A 19,893-nucleotide genomic window follows, 5' to 3' on the forward strand; every position below is an offset into this window, starting at 1 on the left:
GCGGAGACCCTTTTACACCAGGCGGAGAAAGCCACTGCAGGCCCAAACAAACCTAATTATAGGCTGTCTTTTGTTTGCTGCATGTAGGTACCACTTAGTGTCCAAATCGAGTACCATGTAGAGCAGTTTCCTATAAATTACAGAGGTCTAGCTAATTCCGTGTTTTCGTCGAAAAACGCATCCTTACAAAAAGCCAATAATTTAGGATCAACTTGGACGAAGTTTTGCTAGATATCGTTATAACTAGCATTTTTTGCATTGCCAAAGGGTAGGCCAACCTTCAACCTCAGTGGTAAACGTATTGGTATGTTCGCGCAACCTCGCTACTGTTGAGGACCCCACCCATAAGTATCCTCAGTGCAGGTGATCAATTTCTATATAGGCCCTTGATATAGGCCTAGACATTGCCGAATATCGATTATTCATAAGAATAACACCAGAATTATATAATCATAAATAATCCTTACTGACTGTAAACTCGGCTAGGAACTGTTGTAGGTTTCAGGTTGACGAATGTCAATCAGTGCAGGTGATCAATTTCTGTCTAGACATTGAATATTGATTTCATAAGAATTACACCAGAATTGCATAATCATAAATAATCCTTACGCACTGTTGTGGGGTCAAAGTTCAGACTTTGAATATTGAGCCACGTGGGCCGTGGTATTCAGTGGTGTCGCCTGTTGTCGAATTGATAAACTAAAATTTGAAGTTAGTTTTTTTCAAATACATGTAGATCCTGATACTTATTTGTCCAATAATCTAAAATAATGAAATAATTTTATGCTATTACTTTTAGGGTCGCACGCTGTTTCCACTCAAACAATAAAACAAAATCGGATTGCATTTTATTTTTTCATTTTTGGTGATCAAAATGTGGCAGTTGACTAAGGCACCACTGACTGTAACTTGAAATTCTAAAGCAATTAGTTACTTTTTTACTAATTGTTTTAGAATTTCAAGTTACAGCCAGTAGTGCCTATGGTCAACGGCCACATTTTGATCACCAAAAAATGAAAAAATAAAATGCGCTCCGGTTTTGTTTTATTGATTTGAGTGGAATATGCTAGAAACCGCGTACGGGGTTCGAACTCGCGACTTATGGAGAAAAAAACCTCCAAAGTCGTCCGCCCTAACCACCAGGCCACTACGCGCTCTAGAAAAAGTAGGCGTGCGTTTGCGACTGACTCTTGGACAATGTTATACGTCATCACCCCGATCAGACTTGCACAGGCCTATTGAATAAATGATCACGTGCGCTATTCATGTTGGCCGGGAGACACAATAGTTCTCATTGTAATGAAAAGCCATTGAACTGGTTGTTCCTTTGTCGAAAATGAAACTAAATCTCATATAGGCCTAATGTAGTCTGACAACAAAACGACAGGAAAATGTACCATACAGCTGCCGTTTTGGTCATGGAATGGGTTTATCCCTGTCAGTGTGAAAATCTGCGTTTTGTTGCCCCCCCCCCCCCCCCCCCCCACACACACACTCGGTGTTTAGGATCGACTGATCAGCTTTGTTCTGAAATAATTTGAAATGAAATACAAATTCTGAAGGTTAGGCATTGGCCTTTAGATTGGAAAATAATGAATGTCTTTAATACTCATGATGAGGGGTGCATGAATATTCTAAAGTCTTAAAGCACTTTAGACAAGGACTGGATTGTTCCTGTCTTTAAACTGGGAACTAATGAACTTCCAGCGGTATTGCCTCCGCCGGAAGCTGAGCAATGTCATTAAAATGTGGGTCGATATCAAATCTTAAGCACTTGATGACAAGCAAGTTCAGGGTGGCCTTTGTCTTTAGATTAGGACCTCATCCTGCATTTCTCCAATAAATAAACACCTCAACAAGTCCCCATCTAAGTAATTGGTTATAATTTCAAAAGTATCAACGATATCATCATACCATCATAAAGCACAATGACAGGGCATACCTAATGTTATGCATGAATGATCTTCAATTGAATGAAAAAAAAGCCATTTCAAATACGGAAACATGCGACGAATGTTGTTATGAACAACTGATAGGCCCTTGTCCTTTTCATCCACTATGCCCAATGATATTGTGCCATTTCCATTGCATTGTCGTGGTGTTTATTTTCAGTTCTAAGGCTGTTGTAACATGCCTATTCTATTACTTCTTGCACGTGAAATAAGCAAGGCCGTCAGTTTTGCTTTAGCTTGGGAATTTCAACATGTTCAGGGGTTCGATGTGACCTGTAGATTCTGTTGTACAGTCGAGACCAAGTTGTTTGAACCACGGTCCTTTTTCTCTCTAGCACGTCAATATACTATAGCGAACATTTCTCTCTCCGGAGGACTAACGATATTTCCCTCTTATTTCAGCGAGATGATTGATGAGTATTGGAAGACTGTGATTGACTTCCGTTCGGAGATGTGAGATGGCAGAGACACGGATTCCCATGCACGAGTTCTTTTCAATATACGATTCAATATACGATGTACAGGAGTAAAAGGATATACGATGTACAGGAGTAAAAGGATGTACGATGTACAGGAGTAAAAGGATGTACGATGTACAGGAGTAAAAGGATGTGCCTCGTTATAGACAAAGAACTTGTTAAATTATGAACGCTGGTGTATTTGATTAGAAAAGAACAATAGCAAGGAACTGTTCGCAAATGTTAATGATAAAGTACATTATTCTTATCGAAATGGACAGACTGAAAAGAACAATAGCAAAGAACTGTTCGCTGATGTTTATGATAAAGTACATTATTCTTATCGAATCTAGTGTATATTTGATGAGAAATGGACAGACTGTACCTTCAAAGCTGATGTTAATGATAAATAGGTTAGTCCATTGTTTAGTTTCGTATGCAATCAGACCGATTGTTGCTGATGATGAATAGGCTAATAAATAAAGACATTGTTAGATGAAAGTCCATTGTTTGATTTGTTTCGTATGCAATCAGGTTGATCATTGCTATAGAGTAACCAGACTTAGTGTGGTAACTCTAAGATCATTGTCTCGAATGCTAATTGGTTTCATCAATCGGGAATGATCAGTTGTTCTCGAATGCAGTTGAATGTTTTCATTGTCTCGAATCGTGATTGCTTAGAGAACAAAGAAATCGTTTGATCTCGAATGCAATGAAGGTCGATCATTTGATCTTTTATAACCAGTTGTGATGTTAATGATAAGTAAACACATGACTTGATCAAAGTGAATTGTTCTTTTCATATGCAATCATTGTCTCGAATCCTAATTGATCTTGATCATAGAATCTTTTGTATCCAGTTGTGATGTTAATGAAACACATGACTTGATCAAAGTGAATTGTTCTTTTCATATGCAATCATTGTCACGAATCCTAATTAATCATTGAATCTTTTCTATCCAGTTGTGATGTTAATGATGATAATTAAACACATGACTTGATCAAAGTCAATTGTTCTTTTCATATGCAATCATTGTCTCGAATCCAAATTGATCATTGAATCTTTTGTATCCAGTTGTGATGTTAATGATAATCAAACACATGACTTCATCAAATCAAATTGTTCTCTTCATATGCAATCATTGGATCTTCTATATCCAGTTGTGATGTTAATGATAATTAAACACATGACTTCATCAAAGTCAATTGTTCTTTTCATATGTAATCATTGTCTCGAATCCTAATTGATCTTCATCATAGAATCTTTTGTATCCAGTTGTGATGTTAATGATGTTAATTAAACACATGACTTGATTAAAGTCAATTGTTCTGTTCATATGCAATCATTGTCTCGAATCCAAATTGATCATTGAATCTTTTGTATCCAGTTGTGATGTTAATGATGATAATTAAACACATGACTTGAACACATGACTTGATCAAAGTCAATTGTTCTTTTCATATGCAATCATTGTCTCGAATCCTTATTGATCATTGAATCTTTTGTATCCAGTTGTGATGTTAATGATGATAATTAAACACATGACTTGATCAAAGTCAATTGTTCTTTTCATATGCAATCATTGTCACGAATCCTAATTAATCATTGGATCTTCTGTATCCAGTTGTGATGTTAATGATAATTAAACACATGATAAATCAAATCAAATTGTTCTCTTCATATGCAATCATTGGATCTTCTATATCCAGTTGTGATGTTAATGATAATTAAACACATGACTTCATCAAATCAAATTGTTCTCTTCATATGCAATCATTGGATCTTCTATATCCAGTTGTGATGTTAATGATAATTAAACACATGACTTCATCAAAGTCAATTGTTCTTTTGATATGTAATCATTGTCTCGAATCCTAATTGATCTTCATCATAGAATCTTTTGTATCCAGTTGTGATGTTAATGATGTTAATTAAACACATGACTTGATCAAAGTCAATTGTTCTGTTCATATGCAATCATTGTCTCGAATCTAAATTGATCATTGAATCTTTTGTATCCAGTTGTGATGTTCATGATGATAAAACACATGACTTGATCAAAGTGAATTGTTCTTTTCATATGCAATCATTGTCACGAATCCTAATTAATCATTGGATCTTCTGTATCCAGTTGTGATGTTAATGATAATTAAACACATGATAAATCAAATCAAATTGTTCTCTTCATATGCAATCATTGGATCTTCTATATCCAGTTGTGATGTTAATGATAATTAAACACATGACTTCATCAAAGTCAATTGTTCTTTTCATATGTAATCATTGTCTCGAATCCTAATTGATCTTCATCATAGAATCTTTTGTATCCAGTTGTGATGTTAATTAAACACATGACTTGCTTAAAGTCAATTGTTCTGTTCATATGCAATCATTGTCTCGAATCTAAATTGATCATTGAATCTTTTGTATCCAGTTGTGATGTTCATGATGATAAAACACATGACTTGATCAAAGTGAATTGTTCTTTTCATATGCAATCATTGTCACGAATCCTAATTAATCATTGGATCTTCTGTATCCAGTTGTGATGTTAATGATAATTAAATACATGACTTGATCAAAGTCAATTGCTCTTTTCATATGCAATCATTGGATCTTCTATATCCAGTTGTGATGTTCATGATAATTAAACACATGACTTCATCAAAGTCAATTGTTCTTTTCATATGCAATCATTGTCTCGAATCCTAATTGATCTTGAACATAGAATCTTTTGTATCCAGTTGTGATGTTAATTAAACACATGACTTGATCAAAGTCAATTGTTCTTTTCATATGCATTAGGTTGTCTAGAATTCTGAGTGCATAAGATCAAGGACTTCATCCAATTAGGTTGATCTAATAATTTCATCAATCAAAGTCCATTGCTGTTCTTTTGATTCGAGGATGGCGGCTTGCATGTTTACAATCGAGGCAGTGGCAAATTTATTTTGCGTGGGTTCCGTATAAATAAAGTGTTTGGGATGTGCAAAAAAATTTTTTGCGTGGATTCGCTCCGTAACTTTTTGATGATAAAGAGAGTGTTAGGGGGGTAGTCATGCAATTTGTTTGATGGCATGACTTTAAACCCCCCCTAAGAGGGTTCAATGAAGACACCAAAGTGATCAGTAATTAGTTTATTCATGTTGATCATTCAAATATATACAGAGGAAATAAGGTTTGTAAGAAAGCGGAGATGAAGAGTGAGAGTGAGAGACTTCAAGGCTGTGGTATCGAATGGATGGAGAGACTGGACGATTTCGTGAGATGCTGAAAAGAAATAAAAATGTTTTAAAGTGTTGACATGGAAGTTGAAATCTTAAGCAATTAGAATTTCTTCAAAATGAGGTGAATGCTTATTGTAAAGACTCATAAAGTTCTTTATTTTCGTCAAAGGGGTGATTTATTCAGTTAATAGAATGATACATACATAGAAAATGGCTATTTAAACCACTACAGATCAAGGTGTATGGCTGTAGAAACCAATACCACATTGAGACAGACCAAGAACCATTGAAATATCAAGCGGAATATCTTTCAAATAAATGACCAATTTGCAGATCAATGTACATGTGCTATAGAAGCCATGAACCACTGACAGCTATCGAAACCAATAACACTTTCACATACCGGCACAAGGATTCCTGTCACAGCTGTTCTAGTTCACTCCATGTTTTCAACTGCTCCAACGATTTCAACTGCTCCAACGATTTCATCTGGAAAATGAAGTTAGAAATTTAAAACTCATTGGAAAGGCGCAACTCATTTCATCCCTGTCGTGAATAACATGTATACTTCCATGCACACCGGAATGGGCTTCTCAGAAAAATTTCTAAATTCCCGAAGTCAACTCGAGCAGTACTGAAATATGTCACCAAGAGTGGTCACAAGAAGCCAGATTGAGCCCACGTGTACTTTACTTCACACTCTATCGAAAAAGGGAATTTCATGTATTATCCTACCAGAATAAAGGCATGTTATGAACATTTCGGGAGAGAGGTCCACGTTTTCCAGCATGGTATCCGACATTTTTTTTCTGACAACTCAAACTGAGGCTAGAACATAGGGCCCCCATATTCAGCAAGCAAGGGCCTGAAAAGTTGGAAGGAGGGAGATTCAAATATGTTAGGCCCTTTGACAAGTCTCAAATGCGCGATCACCGCGGGAAAACTAATGACCTTACAAACATTATAATTATGCGGGCAACAATGGATTAATTCTCTTAATCCATTGTTTATAATGGCCATAGGCCTAGAATGGGCGTTACCGACAGCAGAGAGTTCTAAAACGACAATGAACCACGTGTTTCAAGGTATGGTCAATTTCCAGTATGAATACAATACCCACAATAATGTCATCTTATTTTATGATTTGAGGACACAAAAAGAGGGTAGTCTATAAAACTGCAGTGTTTTTCTCCCGTTGGAATACAGTGCACCATATGTTTCGACGTACATCAATTAGCAGATCAATGTACATGGCTATAGAAAACAATAAACCATTAACATGATTAAGGCATATGGGTATAGTAACCATGAACCCAGTGACAGTTCAAGGTGCATATGACTATCGAAACCAATAACACATACTATGCATAAAAATCCCTTTTAGTCGTGGTGGCACAAACTTCAGTCAGCTGGGCTGGTTCACTACATGATTTCAACTGCTCCAACGATTTCTCCTCTGGAAAATGAAGTTTCGACATGTACGTCAATAAATTACATTTACATACTTCGTACTTCGTCGTCTCGTAAGTCTTGCGAAACCTGCCTATTGTCCCCCGAAAAAAGGTCGACACATCTTTTGGATGTGTAACCTTACGATGTCTACTTCTGCTATCTTGAACTTCACAGAACAAACATAATTTACTAGGAAAACCATTAGTAAATAACATGTATATGTATATATACGGCGTATATACATGTTATTTACTAATGGTTTTCCTGCATTATATACATACATCCACACCGCCCTGATATACATACATCTACATAAATATCACCAAGAGTCGTCTTAATGCCTATTACAAGCAGCCAGATTGAGCCCACGTGTACTTTTACTTCACAGACTATCGAAAAAGTGAATTTCATGTATTATCCTACCAGAATAAAGGCATGTAATCAAAATTTCGGAAGGAGGGAGATTCAAATATGTTCTTCTTGACCCTAAATGTATTGACATTGCTAAGCTTTACAGACAACGCGTGTCTAATATGGGCGGAGGTAAAGGAGGCAATACCGCAGGAAGGGAGCTCCACATCCAGGACATCTCATCCTTTGAAGAGAACAACCTACTGTCTTTGAGACAACCTGAATAGGGAGCTCCAAGTCCAGTACATCTCACCCTTTGAAGAGAACAACCTACTTTCTTTGAGACAACCTGAATAGGGAGCTCCTCATCCAGTACATCTCAGCCTTTGAGGAGAACCACCTACTGTTTTGGAGACAACCTGAATAGGGAGCTCCAAGTCCAGTACATCTCACCCTTTGAAGAAATCAACCTACTGTCTTTGAAACAACCTGAATAGGGAGCTCCACATCCAGGACATTTCAGCCTTTGAAGAGAACAACCTACTGTCTTTGAAACAACCTGGATAAGGAGCTCCACATCTAGGACACTTCAGCCTTTGAAGAGAACAACCTACTGTCTTTGAAACAACCTGGATAGGGAGCTCCACATCCAGGACATCTCGCCCTTTGAAGAGAACAACCTACTGTCTTTGAGACAACCTGAATAGGGAGCTCCACATCCAGGATATCTCAGCCTTTGAAGAGAACAACCTACTGTCTTTGAGACAGCCTGAATAGGGAGCTCCTCATCCAGTACATTTCACCCTTTGAAGAGAACAACCTACTGTCTTTGAGACAACCTTGGTAGGGAGCTCCACATCTAGGACATTTCAGCCTTTGAAGAGAACAACCTACTGTATTTGAGACAACCTGAATAGGGAGCTCCACATCCAGAAAATCTCACCCTTTGAAGAGAACAACCTACTGTCTTTGAAACAACCTTAATAGGGAGCTCCTCATCTAGGACATTTCAGCCTTTGAAGAGAACAACCTACTGTCTTTGAGACAACCTTGATAGGGAGCTCCACATCTAGTACATCTCACCCTTTGAAGAGAACAACCAACTGTCTTTGAGACAACCTTGATAGGGAGCTCCACATCTAGGACATTTCAGCCTTTGAAGAGAACAACATACTGTATTTGAGACAACCTGAATAGGGAGCTCCACATCCAGAACATCTCACCCTTTGAAGAGAACAACCTACTGTCTTTGAAACAACCTTAATAGGGAGCTCCTCATCTAGGACATTTCAGCCTTTGAAGAGAACAACTTACTGTCTTTGAGACAACCTGAATAGGGAGCTCTCCATCTAGTACATCTCACCCTTTGAAGAGAACAACCTACTGTCTTTGAGACAACCTGAATAGGGCGCTCTCCATCTAGTACATCTTAGCCTTTGAAGAGAACAACCTACTGTCTTTGAGACAACCTGAATAGGGCGCTCCACATCCAGGATATCTCACCCTTTGAAGAGATTAACCTACTGTCTTTAAGACAACCTGAATAGGGAGTCCCTCATCCAGAAAATCTCACCCTTTGAAGAGAACACCCTACTGTCTTTGAGACAACCTGAATAGGGAGCTCCACATCCAGGATATCTCGCCCTTTGAAAAGAACTAGCTACTGTCTTTGAAACAACCTGAATAGGGAGCTCCACATCTGGGGACATTTCAGCATTTGAGGAGAAAAACCTACTGTCTTTGAGACAACCTGAATAGGGAGCTCCACATCCAGGATATCTCGCCCTTTGAAAAGAACAACCTACTGTCTTTGAGACAACCTGAATAGGGAGCTCCTCATCTGGGGACATTTCAGCATTTGAGGAGAAAAACCTACTGTCTTTGAGGCAACCTGAATAGGGCGCTCTCCATCTAGTACATCTCAGCCTTTGAAGAGAACAACCTACTGTCTTTGAGACAACCTGAATAGGGAGCTCTCCATCTAGTACATCTCACCCTTTGAAGAGAATAACCTACTGTCTTTGAAACAATCTGAATAGGGTGCTCCACATCTAGTACATCTCAGCCTTTGAAGAGAACATCCTTCTGTCTTTGAGACAACCTGAAGACGGACCTGCCTTGTTCTGTCCCGGTATGGAAAGACAATCAAGATTTCCTGCCTTATTGACTGCATAGTGGCACGGTCATTATTTGAATTCAAGACAACATTTCGGGGGCAGAGTGAAAGTGAAAATATTTTTGTGCCATGATAAGAACTATGTTACTATGCCCCCAAAAACGCTGTTGTGATTGATAGCTTTCAGGATTTGGCCCAAGGCCTTATCGGTGAAAGCATCAGTTGTGCTTCATTAAATCAACATGAATAAGAACTGTTAAAGGGTATTTCTTTATTATGATTTAATACTTTTTAATTTCTTAGAACTATTCTATTGAATACACAGATACATGACACCAAGTATAGATTTGATTAATCCATACTTGATGGTACACTGAACATGAACTGTATGTCCTAATTAGGTATTCAGCGGTACAATTATAGTCTTAGTACAATTACCGCCCCTGTGTGTGTTAATGTGTACTGTCAACTGTTAAGTGCACTTTATTGGGCTGTAATCATGCCAAGACTGTACATGTAATTGTACCAGTCTACCTTACATGAATCATGAGGGATGAATTACCCAAAGTTGTTCATTCAACTCTATACTCACTACTACGGGAACAGACTGACAATTATCGTTACAAAAAAGACATTACTGAAATGGCCCAACTTCTATAATGTGGCCAGATCAAATCAGGGGGCTTATTCTACGCAAGAAATTCATAATCCTGCGTATCATTATGATATACGATTGCCATATAATTAACATAATTACACAACCCAAATCTTAGACACAATTACTGTTACTATATCCGAAAATAAATGCAGAAATGTGCTGCAGATAGACCAACTTATATCACAAATGAAAACATTCGATATCTTCTTGCTCAGCGATGAGAATATGTATGCTATCCTACATGTACATGAATATATGATTAGTTTTACAGATAAGTTTTATGTTATCAGTTTTTATGTATGTTGCACCCACTCATTTTAATAGCTGGTGGTTGGATTTGGCTGACATGATGATAGTATTTTCTTTAGAATACTATAATGTGGCGATTTGGCCAGAAAGTGTACAGCCAGTTATTGACTACAGCTAATAAAATGCCTGGAGGCTGCATTATGTACAATCACAAACAATGACACATGTCATATCATCCATTGAGATTATTACTCTATGCTTTAACAGTGATTTAGAGTCATCCATCATTATCAACATCTTCAAAAGAGTACAAAACATAGCGTCAGCAACTTATGAAGTCTTTTCATTGTTTATTGAATAAAAAGATTTTTAGGGGATGGATGGGGTCTGCAAGTACCACATACTCTTCTAAAAATCTTGATAATTTTGGATGTGCCCTTTCCATGCATTCTTAGAAGCATCCAACACCATCTTTCATGTATACAAATTGATAAATACATAAATGAAGACTGCAGGCAGGAGCCAGATTGAGTGAGTCATCTGAATGGAGACCAAAATTGACCCCTTTGCTACTGCCTGTATTCTTTCATTAAACGGTCCTCTCCTTCCATAAGTATGTACATGTATTACCCATCAACATTGTTAACAACTTCCACAATTATACATTTATACAAAATTCCCACCGGCACCTTTCATATGCACAAATTGATGAATACTCAAGTGGTCCTTACGGCGGAATTTCTTCCCACAAGTCCCACAAACAAATGGTTTCTCCCCAGTATGAAGGAAAAGATGCAACTTCAAGGAACCCTTCGTCGTAAACGATTTATGACATTTTTTACAACTAAATGGTTTTTCACCAATGTGACTCCTGAAGTGCGCCTCATAGTTTGTCTTGTTCTGCGATGTCTTGCCACAGATTTGACATCTAAGAGAGCTCCTTGAAGCCGTCATGTCCCACCGGACTGAAACATGGCCAGGGCCAAAAAAGGCAGTCTGCAAGAACAATAATCGTGCTTCAATTTTAGGTTTGTGTGTCTTTCTACTGTGCTCAGAATCATGGATCTGACCTGGAAGAGGCGGAACATGCAAATACAACCTGTGAAAAATGAAGCACGATGAATTTTCTAGCATGAATATGATATCAATGCTCCTGAAAATGAAGTGATTGAATAACACACAAAGTTTCATAACTTCAGCCGAGCTCATTTAGCTTCTCTGAAAAAAAACTATACATACAGAAAAGGTACAAGATCTATTGATTATCCCCTCCATCTGGAGTAACATCAGCTTGCGTAGCTTCTCCAGAGAATATGCAGAAAGCACAACCAACCATAGTAAAGAGACTGATGAAGAATTGCTTGAAATATGGCGAAAGGAGCAGGGCTTCCAATAACTTCCCAAACTTACCCTTCAAAAGGAAGAAAGGGCCCTTGGTAATTGGACATATCTTTCAAAACTACATGAAAGACCCTCCTAACTTTTGTATGACCCTTGAAAATCCTCTTTTGAGAGGGCCTTGCGGAAAGCCTTTCTGGGCAAGCAAGCAGAGAGCCTCGGGGATTGTGGTAAACTCTTACGACGTTGATCAAGAAAATGAAGACCAAAATAGCAGCTATGATTCTGAGTGAAAGTACAGTCACAGCAAACCAATAGGAAAGATTTCTAATATTGCTAACCAAGAAACAAGAGGAAGCCAAGCCATCTGACAAAGAGCTGTGGGAGCCCAGGAAGGAGGTCAAACTCCCAATGAATGGGCTAAATACCACCTCAATCATCCTCAACATCCAGTTACAAGGATACAATACGGAAAGAACATCAACAGGAAACTAATACTAGATCTTCATGGAAATCTTATGTAAGAAGAAGGACAACACACAGCCACAGATAGAGTCCTGATCGCCCTACTTGCAACAGGAAAATTACCTCTGCAGGAATAGAAAATTTCACTCAAAGTTTCTCCTCGCGCATATGAGTGACCTGGTGACCTGTCACATGACACTTTTGAGCAAACCTTTTACCGCATATTTGACACTGATAAGGCTTCTCTCCTGAATGGATCCTCAGGTGTGATGTTAAACTGCCTTTGGTCGCCAGAGCTTTGCCACAGAGCGGACATTTGAACGGCTTTTCTTTCGTGTGTGTCCTCATGTGCGTCTCATAGTTCATGCGATGCTGCGAGATGGCACCACAGACGCGGCACTGGAGCGGACGTTCCGTTTGACCTTCAGAAGAGAGACGGCGGATGCCTTGCACTGGTGGCGATAAAGCAGAGCCTGGTTGATGGAGCACGTTGAACTGTAAGAACAACAAGATGGAGAAAGGATTTAAAACCATGTTGAGATGAACAAATTGGACAAAAGGTCCCGTGGAACTCAAAAGAATGTGACTTCTTACCTAAGAGAGGGAAAGGTTCTATGAATCAGAAGGCTATTGCTAGCCCATTGATTTCGATACAAGCTAAAAGAATAAAGCTAATCCAATCATTGTGTAGAATTTTGGTGACAGGGCCTCTTTTCTCCAATTGAAGTATTAGGGTGGGTATTGAGGTTCCCTGAATTATAGCCAGTTGAAGTAGAAGGCTTCATCTGTCACAAAAGGTATTTAGATGAGAGGCTCCAGACATCCTACATGTACATCCCTCACTGGTTGATTCAAAATATTTGAATGTTTCTGTCTCATGAATATTAATGAGGAGGCCTCTGATTCTGCAAGGCCATTGGCTGCATGTGGGTAATGTGGTGACGCTTCAAGTTGCCCTTGCTCGTGAATGCCTTCTTACAAATGGAGCACTCAAATGGTCTTTCACCGGTATGAATACGCATGTGGACGTCATGATTGAGACGATGTTGAGAAACGACACCGCAAATCTCACAACGGAATCCCCGGTAAGGGCTTTTGATTGGTCCTTTTCCGTGCCCAATGAAGCTTGTTTGTTGTGCTGGACAAAGGCGGGGAGACTGCAAGAACAAGGAAAGACAGTGCCATTAAAAAAGTGATTTCCTGAAATTGCTGCATGGCAAATCAAAAGCAAGCTGTGAGGAGAATATTGCCTGAAAGGTTTTCAATTTCTTATGGCTGCTTAGACATCATCAACACTGAAAAATGACTGTCCATTGCAAAACACGGAACTAGAAAAGGGACACAACTTTGGCAGAGTATAACACCAATAAGAATGTAATCTCAAATGAGCAAAGCTATGGATATAAATCCAAGGGAAGGAACCATGCAGTATAGGTGTCTCTCATATACGAGTTTCATGCAATCTTGTTAGTATACACCAAGAGAATGGCAAGAACAAGCCACAATATGCACCAAACGCATGGCAAAATTGAACAAGAAGTGCACCAAGCTACTTCATAATCTCACTAGGATCCATGTGTTTAAGCTGATCAACCCTATGGATGAACTCATGCTCAGTCAAGTAACCCTTTGTGCTAAACCTTTTCCCACACACCGCACATTCCAATCGCTTGTCTCCTGAATGTACAACAACATGTCGTTTGAGGTTTCCTTTACACGTGAAGCCTTTCTGACAAATGGAACATTTGAATGGCCGAACTCCTGTGTGAGTTCTCATGTGAGTTTCGTAATTGATACGATTCTGGGATATAACACCACAAATACTACACTTGCGTACGCTGGTTGACCTGGAGAAATCCCTTTCGTGTCTGCCAAATCTCTTCTCATAACACAACTGCAAAAACAAATGGTAAGAATATGGATCAGTGCATTTGTTTCAAACCCGTGTTGAATTATGGAGATTGCAGGCTTCAATGGATGCAGAGAACCACTTCTGTACATAGTCAGTCACAACCTGTCATAGAAATGAGATGCAATCTGACGTCGACTGTGGATGAAGCCACAACCAAAACAAAGGCGCAAGACAATGTCACAACCACCTATTAACAAACTAGGCAGCACTCACATGTACTGATGAGAAATGTTGAAACACCGAGTCTGGGCCTCAGAATGCTTTGACCAACTTATCCACTTTGACACTTACACGTAAACAACGTCCAATTATTTTATGACTCTTCAAAGAACGAGTTGACCTGAATGCCAAACTGATAAAGGAATGATTAATGGAACTTTTCTCATGACCTGCTACTTGAATGAAGCTCCATCTTTTCAACTATTCTGAACAGAATCCCCAAATAATGTTAACAGCCATCTTGTTATGACACAAATCAAAGCTACTGGCTATCCCGCCCGATGTGGGTCACAAAATGCTGCTTCATATTTCCTTTAGTCGAAAAGGTCTTGCTACAGACAGTGCACTTGAAGGGTCGCTCTCCTGAGTGAGATCTCGCATGCGTCACAAAGTTGGATCTGTTCTGTGCAATGCAACCACAAATCTTGCACTGGAATCGCTGCTTCATCGATTCATATTTTGGACGTAACTTGTTCCATTTGTTGATAAACTGCAAAAATAAATAAAGGTTGAAGATTAGATTCGTGGAAATCAATACTAAAGGCAGATCCACATGTAATATTAGGCCCAATATCATGATCGATGATGAGACAATGTGTTGTGCTCAACTTGAACTGTGAATCAGACTGAAAGGTTGAAGGTCAACATGAGATCACACAACTAAAACTCCTAAAAATGGACGCCACCGAGATGATCACGTTCTGACATCAATGGAGAGGTGTTAGAATAACGGAGATCAATTTGAATAGAAACAATGAAACAGAGTGACCAAAAAACACTATCTTCGAATAGAAACAATGAAACAGAGTGACCAAAAACACTATCTTCGAATAGAAACAATGAACTCAGTAACCAAAAACACTATCTTTGAAAAGAAACGATGAAACTGTCCAGCCAAAATCACTAGTTTTGAGGAAGAGTCCACCCTCCTGATAGAGGCATGTTCAACTGTATAATGATTTCCATCATTCGAAACCAAGCAGCCATCTTAATAAACTTTCTCCATGCTGATACGAACAGAACCTTAAGTTCTACAAGTCATCATTTGTCAAAGTGTCCTTCTTTTGTTAAATGTATGAACATATGAGTTTTCAGATTTCCCTTGTTGATACAAGCCTTGCCACAAACACGACATTTGAATGGCTTTTCTCCTGTATGAATTCGCTTATGATACTCAAAATTTGCCTTGCACGATGAGATTTTGCCACACATCGGACACTGGAGATTTTTCAGGTTCGGGGTCGTTCTTTGCTGAGGACCTTGGTAGAACGCTCTCCGGACTGAATGAAGATCCTGCAAGAAACAAGAGGATGGCAATTTATAGTCTGATGACGTCTGCCAGTATTCATTCAACCGTCCCATGAATTTGCATTATATGAAACTTCAAAGTCTGTTTAGAAGAGAATTTTCTGCCACAAACTGAGCATTTGAATGGTTTCTCTCCAGTATGAACACGTAAATGGAATTCATAGTTTGCCTTGCAAGACGAGATTTTACCACAAACGTGACACTGGAAATTTTTTAGTATTTGCTTCGATCTGTGCTGTGGGGAGGATCTTTGCTGAAGTACTTCGTACTGGTAACTCTTTCCATGCATTGAATGAAGACCCTGCAATAAACAAGAATATGCCATTTGAAGTATCGCGATAGCTATCGGTATTCAGTCAAACGTTCCACCCGACAACACTCACGAATTTTCTTGATATGAAACTTCAATGCTTGTTTAGAAGAGAACTTTCTGCCACAAACTGAACATTGGAATGGTTTTTCTCCAGTATGACTACGCAAATGGAATTCGTAGTTTGATTTGCAGGTTGAGATTTTTCCACAGTGATGACATTGGAGATTTTTTCTTGATTGGGTTGATCCCTGCAGAGATGTTGATTTCCGCCCAGGTACTTGGCAGGTCCTCCCATATGAGTCAATACTCTGCAAGAAACAAGAGTACCGCCATTTATGGTACGACAACATCGACTGGTATCCAGTCGGGGAAACCCTGTCTTAATATATCCATCATCTTTTCACCAATGACCAGCATTGGTTTTGCATTCTTTTGCAATGTGTTATCATCACATGAGACTTCAAAGTTGCTTTACAGGAGAAATTCTTGCCGCATGCGACACATTTGAATGGTTTTTCCCCACTATGTGTGCGCAGATGAAATTCATGATTTGATCTGTTCTTCGAGATTTTGCCACAAATGTGACACTGCAGAATTTTTTTCGTTGGGGTTGATCTTCGGAAGGACATGCCACACAAGAAATCCTGCAAAAAACAAGAGTAGGACCATTTAAGCAAAGACACGAAGATCCTTAATTCCAAGACCAAAATACCCTCAGAACAATCCCTTTTTCAAAATCGTCCCAATTCTTTGATTGGTGAAACTACAATATGTTATTTGATGCCTTCGCAAATTTCCTTTCGTAGAAAAACCCATGTTACAAGTCAGACATTTAAATGGTTTTGCTCCTGTATGAGTGCACATGTGGGCATCATAATTTCCCTTGCATGATGAAATTTTCCAACAAATCGGACACTGGAGATTATTAATTGTTTGGGTGGTTCTCATGAAGGTCCTTCCATGTAATGAATCCTGCAAAAAACAAGAACAGAACCATTTAAGCAAACGTGAACAGCTCCTTAAATTCTACCACTTAAATGACCTAAGATCTATCATCTTATCAAAAACACCTCCATTTTAACTGGTCAAACTGTCTCCCTAAAATGTGTAATCCGATGTGTTTGCAAATTCCCTTTCTTCGAAAAACTCTTGAAACAAGTTGGACATTGGAATGGTTTTTCTCCTGTGTGAGTGCGCATATGGCATTCATAATTTGCCTTGCACGATGAAATTTTCTCACAAACGTGGCATTGGAGATTTTTTCTTCCTGGAGCTGCTTTCGGCTGATGTAATTGGTAGGTCATTCCATACATCAAATCCTGTAAAAAACAAGAGTATTGCTATTTTAAAGGATTTTAAATAATTGGTAGTCAAGCAACTGTCCCTGCCTGTAATAATGTGTTATTTGATGATTTCTCAAATTGCCTTTGTGAGAGAAAATCTTGTTACAAGTTTGACATTTGAATGGCCTTTCTCCTGTATGAATACGCAAATGGCACTCATAGTTAGCTTTGTGTTGCGAAACTTTGCCACAGATCGGACACTGGAGATCGTCCTTTATCACAGTCCTCTGCCACTGCTGTTCTCGTATATAATTTGAATGAAAGCTCTGCAAAAGAATTAAAGTCTGTCATAGATAATGTGGTCAATGAAAATGTATAAATGCGGCTACAAAAAACCACATTGCATTTTTTAAACAAGTTCATCAAAACTTCAGCGGCTAAAATGTCCTTCCTGTCTAAAATGTGTCACCATGTGAGACTTCAAATTTCCCTTGTTTTTAAAACCCTTGCCACATTTTTTACACTTGATAGGTCTTTCTCCTGTATGAGTACGCATGTGGTATTCAAAGTTGGCTTTGTGTTTCGATACTTTGCCACAGATCGGACACTGAAGATCGTTCTTTATCACAGTCCCCTGCCGCTGCTGTTCTTGTCTATAATCCGAACGAAAAATCTGCAAAAGAGACAAAAGAATTGTCATTTATACTACCAGCAACTATGTGAGCATCAAATTAAAGATCTCCTTCAAAAACAAAGTGTTCATTGTTGAACTTGTTCTGTGAGATGTTCCCACAGTTGTGACATTTGAAATTACTGCAAAATATAGCTGAAAAGTAATTTGAAATATCATTAGTTGAAGTGTCTCCTCGTCTATGCCTGATCATGCGAGATTTAAAAAAATTCCTCTTGTTAGCACTGCTCTGACCACAAATCCAACAATTGAAAGGCACTTCCCCTGTGTGAATACGCATATGGAATTCATGATTTGCTCTGTGCTTCGACACTTAGCTACAAATCTGACACTGGAGATCATGCTTCCCTTCAGTCCTTTGCTGTTGCCTGCTAAATCAATATTCAGATAGGTAGCTCAGAAAAATAGAGTTTGTCATTTATGATGAGCAGAATCTCAAAAAAACTTTCTAACTTTCATGATCTTCAAACCGAGTCCTTCAAAAAGGTATTGGTTAAAGTGTCCTTCTTCTCTTAAATGCATGACCATATGAGATTTCAAACCAAGTCCTTGATAGCATTATCGATTAAAGTGGCCTACTCTTAAGTGCATTGCCATATGAGATTTCAAATATCCCTTGTTCGCACACCTCTTGCCACTTTTTGGACACTTGAAAGGTCTTTCCCTAGTATGAATACGCAAAGGGCATTCATAGTTGGACTTGAGAGATTTTTCCACAGATGTGACACGTGAAATTCCTCCTTGTAACAGTGAAACTCCCTCGAGAGGAAGTACGCCCATTCACTGAACAAGGAATCTGCAAAACAGGACAAAGATACCGTCATTCATGCCGTGAACAATTTATCTCCTTGGTCTTGATTAAATCTTTTGTAATCCTTATAAAAGTTTGGTATCATCTTGGTTCAATTCGCCCTTCCTGTAATGTGTAAACAAATGCCTCTTCATCGAACTCTTGCAAGGGAAACTATCGCCACATTTCTGACATTTAAATGGTCTCTCTCCTGTATGAATACGCATGTGATATTCGTAATTTGCCTTGCATGAAGAGACTTTGCCACAGATCCGACATTGGAAGTTCATCCTGGTCGAAGTCCAGCGTTTCTGTGATGAAGTCTGACTACTGGTAGTCATTGAAGGAGGAATCTGCAAAAAAAGAAAAAAAATACTGTCATTGATGCGGTCAAAAATCTTTACTCCTTCATCCTAAGAGATAAGAGGAAAGGTGTTGCAATCAGTTTATCGTGCAGATGTTGTATTTTAGAACAAACCCCATCCCATACCCTGCCGAAGTACATGTATCAACTTATTCGCACTGAGCGAGATGCTACCTATATTAGCCAGATGGATGTTATCCTAACCAACAGGGAAGACAGAGAAGACCTTGTGAATACTGCCCACTACAAGACCATAACAGGGCTCAACCTAAGCAATGAGACTTTCAACCAAACCTAAAACTCCATCAACGAAAGAATGCTGAAGAACAAGAGTCCGTCCTGGCAATGAAAACTTTTATTTCATCATGGTTTAACTCCCCCTTCTTATAATGCGCAAAGAAATGTCGCTTCAAAGAGCTCTTGCAAGGGAAACTGTAGCCACATTTCGGGCATTTAAATGGCCTTTCTCTTGTATGGGTGTACTTATGGTATTCGTAGTTGGACCTATTTTGTGAGATTTTGCAGCAGATTCGACACTGGAATTTCTTATTTGAGTAAATCCTTGATGCATTTATCGAGTCACTGAATGAAGATTCTGAAAAAAGATGAAAGAGATCAATAAAGTTACTTTATGGACCTTTATAGTTTTGGATAAGCAGGCTACCCAAAAACGCACTGTAAATATTATGCAAGTCCTTAGCATAATTATTTTCTCAATCAAGTTGCATTGGCCTGCAAAAACAAGA

The 19,893-nt window shown here is 38.7% G+C and overlaps 1 protein-coding gene and 1 long non-coding RNA gene across 12 annotated transcripts in view; both read right to left on the reverse strand.

Annotated features, from left to right (window-relative positions):
• Positions 1-5,533: 5,533 nt before the first annotated feature.
• Positions 5,534-7,544, reverse strand: LOC135487392 (uncharacterized). 2 transcript variants are annotated; one of them, XR_010446843.1, is made up of 4 exons: positions 7,397-7,544; positions 7,001-7,094; positions 6,042-6,127; positions 5,534-5,681 (listed from the first exon to the last, which is right to left on the reverse strand). It is a non-coding gene; the product is annotated as an uncharacterized LOC135487392 (long non-coding RNA). The 2 variants fall into 2 exon arrangements; XR_010446844.1 differs by lacking the exons at positions 7,001-7,094; positions 7,397-7,544 and adding an exon at positions 6,374-6,461.
• Positions 7,545-9,826: 2,282 nt separating this feature from the next.
• The window catches only part of LOC135488086 (zinc finger and SCAN domain-containing protein 10-like), a 32,988-nt gene continuing 22,921 nt past the window's right edge, over positions 9,827-19,893 (reverse strand). The window contains exons 4-5 of one of the 10 annotated variants that reach the window (XM_064772499.1): positions 14,105-14,161; positions 12,812-13,424 (exon numbers count right to left, since the gene is read on the reverse strand). In XM_064772499.1, the coding sequence (XP_064628569.1) occupies positions 13,152-13,424; positions 14,105-14,161 (330 nt within the window). In that variant the 3' untranslated portion in view covers positions 12,812-13,151. The other 9 variants (XM_064772500.1, XM_064772509.1, XM_064772492.1 and 6 more) reach the window with 9 other exon arrangements.

This window comes from Lineus longissimus, chromosome 5, assembly GCF_910592395.1.
Source record: "Lineus longissimus chromosome 5, tnLinLong1.2, whole genome shotgun sequence".
NCBI classification, from domain to species: Eukaryota; Metazoa; Nemertea; class Pilidiophora; order Heteronemertea; family Lineidae; genus Lineus; species Lineus longissimus.